This window comes from Rhamphochromis sp. 'chilingali' (genome assembly GCF_963969265.1).
Source record: "Rhamphochromis sp. 'chilingali' genome assembly, chromosome: 21".
Classification (NCBI taxonomy): Eukaryota; Metazoa; Chordata; class Actinopteri; order Cichliformes; family Cichlidae; genus Rhamphochromis; species Rhamphochromis sp. 'chilingali'.
Window position 1 is genome coordinate 9,216,491 of NC_137949.1, and position 11,281 is coordinate 9,227,771.

Consider the following 11,281-nt stretch of genomic DNA (forward strand, 5'->3'; position numbering starts at 1 on the left):
TTAGTGGAGCTTATTAGTGCACTAGTTGCCAAACCATCTACTTGGTCCGAACTTTTTATTCACCAGAAAAAATTGGGAAAGCCAAATTTGAATTAAAAAAATAAAAGTAGTAAATTCATCCTGCAAAATTACGGTTTCGGTCAACAGCTGCATTAAAACAGGTGAGTCAGAAAAACAACTAAAAACAAAAGACAAATGTCATGGACTCAATGTGAAAGGGTTTTTACAGAAGATTTGGATCTGAATTTTGTCTTTATTTCTTATTTCTTTCTATTTCTTCTTTTCTATTCTATTTCTATTGTCTTTTCCCACATGTAAAATCTTACTTTAACCCTAAATCATAAGTACATTTTTGGACCTTCACAGCCCAACAATGGTAAAAGACAGGAAAACAGTGATCCAATTATTTTTACAGGGTTTTTTGAAACAGAAAAACAGCTACACATTTGTCCCACTCTTAACCAGATTTCACATCAGACAGCAACATTGGTCTCATTCAACACCAACTTTCTTTACATTCATTCACAGAACAATAAAGTGCAACAGCATCAACACAACTTCATGACAAAAAAGACAGACAGAGGCAGACAAATATAAATTTGGGACACTGAACTTTTGGCACTTCAGGAGGAAGCAGTAGAAATTAAAACTGCACATGGTAACTATTAGTAAATGCTGAATATATTTAGACTTCTCTCTGTCATCGTGAACAAGGAGAAACATTAAATAAATAAAAAGTAACGTACATATTTTCAAAAATATTAAATCTTAAGGTACATTCATATAACCTACATATACAGCATATATACCACCAACATGCAAAAGTCACATAAAATACATCATAAAACAACAGAAGACAACAGAAGGCACCAGCTTGCAAAACTCAAACATGAAGACAAGAATTAAAGTGAATGAACTGCAGAAATGCACAAAACAAAAATGTATCCTTCATGTTTCTTTAGTATCCTGGAGTCTAAATATTATTATTTAGAAATACAGGGAGTGCAGAATTATTAGGCAAATGAGTATTTTGTCCACATCATCCTCTTCATGCATGTTGTCTTACTCCAAGCTGTATAGGCTCGAAAGCCTACTACCAATTAAGCATATTAGGTGATGTGCATCTCTGTAATGAGAAGGGGTGTGGTCTAATGACATCAACACCCTATATCAGGTGTGCATAATTATTAGGCAACGTCCTTTCCTTTGGCAAAATGGGTCAAAAGAAGGACTTGACAGGCTCAGAAAAGTCAAAAATAGTGAGATATCTTGCAGAGGGATGCAGCAGTCTCAAAATTGCAAAGCTTCTGAAGCGTGATCATCGAACAATCAAGCGTTTCATTCAAAATAGTCAACAGGGTCGCAAGAAGCGTGTGGAAAAACCAAGGCGCCAAATAACTGCCCATGAACTGAGAAAAGTCAAGCGTGCAGCTGCCAAGATGCCACTTGCCACCAGTTTGGCCATATTTCAGAGCTGCAACATCACTGGAGTGCCCAAAAACACAAGGTGTGCAATACTCAGAGACATGGCCAAGGTAAGAAAGGCTGAAAGACGACCACCACTGAACAAGACACACAAGCTGAAACGTCAAGACTGGGCCAAGAAATATCTCAAGACTGGTTTTTCTAAGGTTTTATGGACTGATGAAATGAGAGTGAGTCTTGATGGGCCAGATGGATGGGCCCGTGGCTGGATTGGTAAAGGGCAGAGAGCTCCAGTCCGACTCAGACGCCAGCAAGGTGGAGGTGGAGTACTGGTTTGGGTTAAGTTTTGTTAAGTTGCCTAATAATTATGCACAGTAATAGTCACCTGCACACACAGATATCCCCCTAAAATAGCTAAAACTAAAAACTACTTCCAAAAACATTCAGCTTTGATATTAATGAGTTTTTTGGGTTCATTGAGAACATGGTTGTTGTTCAATAATAACATTATTCCTCAAAAATACAACTCTCCTAATAATTCTGCACTCCCTGTATCATTAAAAGCTTATACTGACTACTAAGTACAAATTTCCATTGACAGATGGAAACAGTTTCCTGTTTCTATAGCACTGACCATCAGGGTTGCTTGGACACCTGATGTGGATGTGGCAGCCATCGATTGCACCCACCGCTTTCAGAAAGGCTCTGTGGCGTGCCAGCCCTGCAAACCCACTAGCTCCAGGTCCTCTGGGGTCGTTTGGTTGTGGATGACATGGTGGCGAATGGCCACCACCTCTTTTGTGACTCGGCGGACGATGTGGTGGACAGTAGAACAAGGCACCCCAAACACTCTTGAGACCACCCTGTATGATGCTCCACTTGCCAACCAGAAAAGTAACACCAGGATCTCAATTGTGGCACCACAACCATGCCGCCGATCTTGGTTCAGGAGATTTAGCAACACTGCCAGGGACTCCCTGCTTAGCCGAAAATCAGGCCTTGCATCTTCCTGGTTAAAAAACGGTCCAGGACTGGGACACTCAGGTTAATTCTGCAGTACAATGGTCTTGTCTGTTTAAGGAAAAGGTGGAGAACAACAAAAACAGTTTTAATAGAAAGGTATGATTTGATATGATTTGAGATCAAAGCATTATTCTGATTATTAAGTTTGGGTAAAATATACTAATACTCTGTGAAAAGAGTTACACTTCATCTGTGTAACTAAGCTTTTTTGTGAAACAACCCTGTTTTCAGCTTTGTGACATTTTTACAGCCATTCTATGCACACAAATAAGTTAAACGATCAAATGAATAATAGGAAATAAATAGAAAATGTTCTTCTATAAGTTCCAAAGAGATTTGGTTCAGATATTTTGATTGACCGGCAGTCATTCAGTCACTGGAATTATCCATGAAACATGCCAAGTAATTCCTAAACGTGTGTAGAGTAATGAAAATTATTTTACCTGGATATGATTGTCTCTGATGAGCCTGAGGTGTAAAACTTACCGGCGACATTTCTGGGTCCATTTTTGTAACGTTTTTTTGCACTGTGGTGCTAGCGACCGGAAATACGCAGAAGTAAGGGCGGGAACAGATCGAGAAGGCTAGACCGTCCAATTTCACAGCCGCTCACTTCCGCCTACCTAGCCTCCTGAGGACCCAGCCCACGTAGACCGCAAAGGCCAGGATCCTCAGGGGGATGCAGCCTATGAATTTGGACACCCCTAAGACACGTACAGCCACTTTTCAGCAGACTTAGAGTTCCTTACCATTAAATGCAGACCTTTTTTCCTCCGCTGGGAGTTATCGTCAGCGATTCTGATCACTGCAGTGTATGTAGCTCCAGACGCTAATGCTATGTCTGCTCTTAGCCTCCTACATAGTGCCATTAGGACCCAGCTAAACATATATCAAGATGGGACTCACATAATAGCGGGGGACCTGAATCATGTAGGCTTAAATCTGCGCTCCATCAGCATGTGAAATGTGCTACATGTGGGGATAACCTGCTAGATAAAGTCTACTCCAACATTAAGCAAGGATACAAGGCCATACTAAGACCCCATCTGGGCCAGTCGGACCACTTATCCCTGTTTGTGCTGCCAGCTTACACACCCTCCGTACTACTACATTCGTATTCTCCTACTTCAAGAATTGCACAGGCACTGTCACTACTGAAAAAGGTATCCGGGTGTATGCCAGTCAAAAACCTTGAATGACAAGAGGAAGTCAGGACCCTGCTGAAGAAAAAAACCCTGCCTAAAGGTTGCGAGACATGGAACTGTACAGTGGAGCTAGGGTAAACCTGAAAAGGGGCATCAGACGGGCTAAGCTGGACTATAAAAACAAAATTCAGGATCATCTCCACAGTAATAACTCAATACAGGTGTGGAGGACAGTCCTCAACATCACCAACTACAAACACAGAACCAACGGCGTGGATGGCGATGCTACACTTATAGAGAAGTTGAACTGCTTCTACGCCTGCTTCGAACAGAAAACACCAGAAGTGGCTACTTCACATCCACCAGCCACATCTTAACTGTTGGGGAGGATGGTTTGAGGCGTGTACTAAGGACAGTAAACTCCAAGAAAAAAGCAGGACCCGACTTTAGGGTGCTAAAGGACTGTGCAGACCAGCTCACAGGGGTCTTTATTAAAATATTCAACCTGTCCTTAACACAGACCACTGTTCCATCCTGCCTGAAGTCCTCTACCATCATCCCCATTCCACAGAAAACTACCATCCAGTGCCTAAACGATTTCTGGCCAGTGGCTCTTACTCCAGTCATCTCAAAGTGTCTCGAGGAACTGGTCAGAACTCGCATCATTCAAGGGTTCCCAGCCACATTTGATCCCCACCAGTTTGCATACAGGAAGAACAGATCAACAGAGGATGCCATAGCCATAGCCCTCCATACAACCCTAACTCACTTAGAACAAAAGGACAGTTACATCAGGCTTCTTTTTATTGATTTTAGTTCAGCTTTTAACACCATCGTCCCTGCCAGGCTGGTAACCAAACTACACGACCTCGGCCTCCCTCACTCCACCCGTCTCTGGATCAAGGACTACCTCAGTGACCGCTCACAGAGAGTTAAAGTAGGCCCCCATCGGTCCTCAGCACTCAGCCTCAACACCGGCGTGTGTGCTGAGTCCCCTGCTATACACTCTATACACTCACGACTGCACCCCCACCCACCCGTGAAACACTATTTTTAAGTTGTGGACGACACAACTGTGATCGGGCTCATCACGGGGGAGATGAGTCTGCATACAGGGACAAAGTGGAAAATCTGTGATCATGGTGCAGCCGGAACAACCTGGTCCTCAACATGACAAAAACCAAAGAAATAATAGCTGACTTCAGGAGCAAATCTGACCCTCAGCCCTTACACATTAACGGGGACTGTGTGGAGAGGGTCTCTGAAAACAAAGACCACATGTATGATAAATCAGGAATTTTAAAGTGTTTGATTTAAAACTTAATGTTTTCATTTTAAATTTGAAAATCTAATCAGCATATTCCTCTGATCAATAATCAATCAATAATTATCTGTGTGATCACAGATAATAACCACACTGTAAACCCCAACAGTCCACCTGACTTATAAAGTTTGTGGATACAACAATTAAAATGCGTCACAAAGTTGAAACAACTTAAAACTTTTCTGTTCTCTTAACGATTCAAACAGTTATAATTGTACATGGCTTAGAAGTTAAGAGTAAATACTGCTTTTTTAATTATGATTTTTGAGTAAATGTTTTTTTTTTCGAGCTCCGCATTTGTACGTCATGACGTCATGACGTTTTCTCTCTAACCTGAACGACGTTGACAGAAAATTCTGTTCAATATGGCTGCCCTTCTCGAGCGACCGGAGAGCACATTTGGAGAAACTTGTAAGTAAAACGGAACCTTCGTTATGTTTATTTTTTCCGTAAAAAAGCAAGTATATTAATATGTTGCAGCCATTAACTTGTTTTTGAATGCGCCGTTGTGTTAAACAGCACAGACCCAGGTAGTGAATTGTTGTTCGCTGTTGTTCGCGCTCTTTTTCAAACCGATGATATCGTCAGTTTTACAGTTTTAACCGATTAAAACACAGTTTTAATAAGAATTGCACATAAAGAAAGTGTCTTAGTGATATTTTAACGACCCATTGCCAACGCAAGAAAGTTGGCGTTTTTACAACAGCAGCCTCATTGTTCGGCCGGGTTTTTTTCTTCTTCTCATTAGCATCATTCAAAAGTGACTTAGCTAGCAGTGGCAACTTCTATCTTAAGCAGCAGCCTGTAAAAGAAGTAGTTTGTAAGTAGAAGTTCTGTGTAATATTACAAGTATCTCACTGATGTATTATGTACTATTGCATAACAATGTGTCTTTGCAAAGATTTATCCCGCAGTTTGGCTTGGTTTTTTAAAATAACTGCAGTGTAAATTCATATGTATTCTGTGCTTTTTTTTTTTTCTTTTTTTTTTTTCCAACTTAACAGAATTTATACATGGTGAGACAATGTTGATTATATGGTAAAAACTTAAAACTAAAAGAGGGTTACTGTTTACCATGACTAAATGGAATGGTGGCCTGTGACTTTGTAACATCTGAAATTCTTACCTATGTTTTGGACTGTTGGATGATCAGCCATAGAATTCAAGACTGCACTCAAAGTAAACAGCAGTAATTGTAAGGTTTTTTTTTTTTTACCATGCTAAGTGTTTATTTTGTCATGAAATGTACAGTGTACTTTTGAAATTTTTGAAAGCTGTAATGATGGCTGAGTATATAATTATCACTGACCAGTTCTACGCTGAACTTGACAGACACACACCACGACTTATGGCTCTATACAGACAGAAGGCTGCACGGACTGGCAAGATATCAGAGGCTCTGCGAACCATCCTGAATCATTATGATCTTCAGGTGAATATTGATAATGATAAAATTAACACAAATTAAAAGTTTCACTGATAAAAACTCAATTTTTCCTTGCTTTGAACATCTGTGTTTTATACAGATTACAGCTCTGATCTGGTATGTTACTTTAAAATACTGTGTAGGATTTTTGTCAAATGAGTAAGATACAGACTCTTTGTCATAAGAGACAGAAAGGTTGTGTCTTAAAAGAAATGTCTCCAAAATTATGTAGAGTCACATGTCATGCAGTTTCATAAACATGTATTCTCCCCAAAAGAATGACACCTGAAAACTTTGTGTTCAATGAACTTTTCTTTTCCCTTTTTAGGAGGCGCCTGATATCAACGTGAAACGCACTGCAGTGCTTCGTGCCCTTCCTGTATACCTGCGGGAGGAGGACCCAGAATTCTTTAAGACATGTAATGTAAGTGTATTTTTGCATCACTTAAATTCTGCCAGTGAGATAAAACACCATGGATTTTTTTAAATACAATTTAATACCCTAGCAGCTACCAAATTGTACAAGCAAAATACCCTCTCTTTAGAAAACCCTCACACACACACACAGGGTCAGGAGCAGGGCACAGGCGTATCACAGCACTTCGGCTATGCTGCAGGTGGCCCCAAAAACAAGGCTGAAGTCAAGATTTAGTTTCTTTTTGAGATAAAGTCATAAAATAAAAAATGACTTCTTTTTTTTTTTTTTTTTTAGAAAAATAACAAACATACTAATTATGTAATGCAAGAAGCTAACGCGTTAATGTACATTTTTCAAAAAAGTAGAGTACCCTAACCCGTTACAAAGTAACCCACTACACTGCTGAATTTTTTGCTAGATTACAGGTCTTGCTTGTCACATTCTCTCAAACCAACCTTACTTATTGATACTGTGTCTATTCCAGGCGGACACATTGGATGAGTCGACCCTCATTGACACTCCAGTTGCCCTTCTCACAGTGGTTACCGACGGCGCTTCCCAGACCAGTCCAGTCCATTTTACTTCCTCAAGCATGGCCATTGTGGTGGAAGGCGACTTGGTGATGCGTGATATTCCCAGATTTGCAGATGCATTTGCCTTATTGTTTGGCTTGATCTATGCTCTGCATTTAGACTACCCCAGGAAGCTCGTTCACACATTTACCTTTGTCCAAAAAATCTTCATGGGGCTTGTTGACGGCAAACCTCTGAAACCCTGCCTACATGCTCTTAAAAATGATTTGTTGCTGAAAGAGTAGTTCTGGAAGGAATATAAGGCAATGTTTGTTAGGACATGCACTCTGTTACTGAGCACTTTGTTTTAAGCACTTTATTTAAAGCACTTTAAGTTTACTACAGACTTTGGGTGGATTTAACTCCATCAGTTTACCTAACTTTGCTCTGGTTATTTGGAAGATGATCATCTTTATTTGTACCCATTTTATAAAATTGTTTTTCATTTCTTTTTCAAACAAAAGTGATTAGTATTTGACTTTTTATTTTGAATTTATGTATTTTGAGAAAGATGCAATTAGGACTGATGTTGTCCTTTGTGATTTTATAAAAAGATACATGTTCTACATTGAATTTATAATGCTCACTTTATGGTGCCAATGTCCATGTTAGTGGTTTTATAAAAACACTAAGTGATGTTTTTACATTTCCATAAAAAATGTTAAATAAACAAAATGTAAAGTAAATGAATTTCTCTAATTTTTTTTACTAGTCTACACTCAAACATTTAATAATAAATTTCTTTTAATTAATAATCATATAATTTGCGTTTAGTTTGTAATATAATTGCATTGTGTTGGATCAAAATAGTAAACTACAAAAAACACAAAAATATTAAAATTAAAGTATATAGTTTTTAAGTAAAGCTCAATTAATAAAATAAAAATATAATTTAAAATTTTTAAGTTAACAATAAATACAAATTTTGAGTACCCCATACTTAGAAAAGATGAGTTTGTGTACTTAAAACTTTTGAGGTAATCAGTTTCCACAAATGTTTTAAGTTCAGTCAACTGATTTGGGTTTACAGTGCATTGATGTCTGCTCAGTTCAACATTTCTGTTCCTGTTTACTTTCGTCAGCAGTTTGAAGGCCACAATGTTCACTATGCAAGGAACTCCCCCCCGCCTCCTCCACCTCAACCCCTCAGTGGAAAATCAACACCCACAGGCAGCTGACAAGGGGGTGGGGGAGGAGTACAAAAGTGAGGAGTTGCTTAGCATGAAGGTTTGAATGAGACTGCTGGATTGGCTCTTAGCGTCGGCTTATTCAGACTCTCAAAGGTCCTCAGGTAGACACAGTCCTCCTCAGGACTCTTCATAGCACCTCACCTGTCATCAAACCTCCTCATTCATCCTCAGACCTTCTCAGACCTCATCAGGTGTGCAGTGATGCCGTGGCTGCTGTCCTCTCAGCTTGACTACGTGTCTTCGTCTCCATCTGAGCGGCAATGTGAGCGGACGGCGTTCTCCTTCTATTGCTCTGTGCGGGAGCGACTTCCTGTCTGGCTGCTGGAAGACATGCGCTGCATGGAGGTCTTCTGCTGGGACGACGGCCACCCTCGAGCCTTCCTGCCATCAGAGGCGCTGCTTTACGCCCTCATACATGACCACCAGGACTATGCACAATACCTGCTCAACAGGTACTCTGTGAGCGCGCTCAGAGCGCCACGGTGCAGTTACTGCTGCTGTCGCGGCAGTGGGGCACCACACCTGAATATTGCGGTTCGCTATGACCGCTTGGTGATCCTCGGTATGATGATGGCAGCTCTGAAGAACTGTGGTGAGCAAACCAAGCGACAGGACTACCTGGACAGCTGCGGCGGCTGCTCGCACGTTGCAGATGCAGGAAAGAGTGCTGTGCAGCTAGCGGTGGAACTGTCGCACGCCGATTGTTTGCTGCTGCTGCTGGTCGAGGGTGCACGGCCCGACGGCCTCGATGCCGCTCTGCAGAGACTTGTTTCTTGTGACGTGTCAAAACGACACCACGCGCAGCGCTGTCTGGACTACCTGCTGCTCTTTCTGCCCAAACCACCATTGCTGCAGCGGCTGCAGGACGAACCGCAGCGCTGGCAAAGCCTGTTGGGAAACAAAGTGTTCAGCTGGCTCCAAGGTGTGGCGCCGCCTCCCCTGCTGCTGCAGGCATTGCGTTCTTTGGTGCAGTTTGGTGCAGACCGAATCAGCTTGCTGCCCGACTTCCTGCAGCTGCACAGCTGGTAGTGAGATCATATTAGCATGGAAATCCTCTTGTAACTGGACAGTGTGCCATTGACGTAAAGGCATGATGTAAATAGACTGAAAGCATCAGGCTTTAGGTCCCAGAGTATGGTGGAGCTGCCCTGAGATAAGGTTTAACTGCCAATCAGTTTCATTAGCTGCTTAGACAGGACACTGCTGGATCTCGAGAACACATGACAGGAAACATCACACCTAATAAAACCTGAATAAACTGTAAATAAATTGTAAATAAACTGTAATAAAGTGTGATGGCGATAAAAGCCGAACCTTCCTGGCTGTGTTTGTGATCCTGATGATGGTTTAATTAATTTTAGATCAATAGTGCAGACTCTGGTGTATCTTTGTGAATCTAAATAATCAAGTTATTTTTTTATGTGCAGCAAAGCCCAAAGTTTTAAAATGGTCCTCCATAATCCAATAGGATGAAATCCTGAAATCTGGTTGAGACAGACAAAAAAGGATTATATGATCGAACAAGATCAGATAATCCAGTCTGGGTGTTTAGCTGAATCACACTGATTTGTGTTGTTCAAATTATTTTAGGATAAGATAAGATAAGTGTAAGGCGGAGGCAGATCTCCCGCCATGGCAGGGAAATTTGTGCATTACCTCAGTTTAGGTGCAGATGGCAGAAGAAAAATACAAAAAACAAATAAAATACAAACAAATAAAAAATAATTAAGATAATATACTATATACAATGGTGGCATACACAGTATGTGATTATGGATAAAGGGTTGTGGAAATATGCAAGACATAAATGTAATTATTCTAAGTAATAGATAAGTATTTTACTTTATTTAATATGTGTATGTATATTTAGTGTGCACACACGCACACACTAAATATACATACACATATACCTGCACACGTCCATACATATAAAAAGTGCAATATGCATGAAGTTTGACCGTGGATGTCCAGTGACGTCGTGACTGAGGAGTTATAGACGCTAACTGCTGTTGGGAAGAATGACCTGCGACAGCGCTCCTTCCACTTTGATGAGATCAGGATTACTTACATCCATCCAGCAGGCTAAAACGACACTTGGGTGTGGATGAAATAATGAATTAATTGCTAATGAAATATTTCATAAAATACTTGTGTAAAATCTGATCATGGTTAAGGATCTTTTATTTAGTGTGAATTTTTTCCAGTTCTGTTTTGGAGAAAAAGCCCAGTTTGAATTGGCCTCCGTCTGATCAGCAGGACCCAGTGTGTCAGCTTCTTCTCAGGTTAGATTCACTGTGGCAGTGATGTGGCAAAACTCTAATTTTAACCTGCATCTGTTTGAACTCTGACCTCAGATCTGACTCGCTTCAGCTCCAGCTGCTCTGTCCCTCTTGTCCTCCTTCCCCCCTTTTTATTGACTTATTTCAAACAAATAGGCTGTTTTGTTCTTGACCTCAGTGAATAAAACATTTGATGACATGAGTTAGGGTTGGATATAAAATCTGATAATATCAGATATAATCTGATCAAACATTTATCCTAAACAACCTGAGGTGAGATAGTTGACCCGTTTCCCCTCAGAAAACTCAGAAGTCCTGTGGACTCACCTGCACCTCACTCCTTTTATTCTTCTTTCACTTTTAAATAACTTTCTCGTGTCCTCAGGTTTTATTGAAGTGTCAGTCAATCAACGACTGTGCTCAGGTGTGATGAAGATCTTTTTGCTTTTAACTCCGTATGAGTATTGATCATCTGCAGC

At 40.6% G+C, this 11,281-nt stretch overlaps 1 protein-coding gene across 5 annotated transcripts; it reads left to right on the plus strand.

Annotated features, from left to right (window-relative positions):
* The first annotated feature begins 5,252 nt into the window (after window positions 1–5,252).
* On the plus strand, window positions 5,253–10,265 carry ankrd9 (ankyrin repeat domain 9). Of its 5 annotated transcripts, none has more exons than XM_080870051.1 (5): window positions 5,266–5,328; window positions 6,071–6,112; window positions 6,250–6,349; window positions 6,672–6,767; window positions 7,246–10,265. In XM_080870051.1, exon 5 carries the CDS (start codon window positions 8,725–8,727, stop codon window positions 9,550–9,552), a length of 828 nt encoding a protein of 275 aa, XP_080726177.1. In that variant the 5' UTR covers window positions 5,266–5,328; window positions 6,071–6,112; window positions 6,250–6,349; window positions 6,672–6,767; window positions 7,246–8,724; the 3' UTR covers window positions 9,553–10,265. The 5 variants fall into 5 exon arrangements, with proteins under 5 accessions (XP_080726173.1, XP_080726174.1, XP_080726177.1 ...); XM_080870050.1 differs by having other exon boundaries at window positions 5,281–5,328; window positions 6,077–6,112; XM_080870047.1 differs by lacking the exon at window positions 6,071–6,112 and having other exon boundaries at window positions 5,253–5,328.
* Window positions 10,266–11,281: the final 1,016 nt, after the last annotated feature.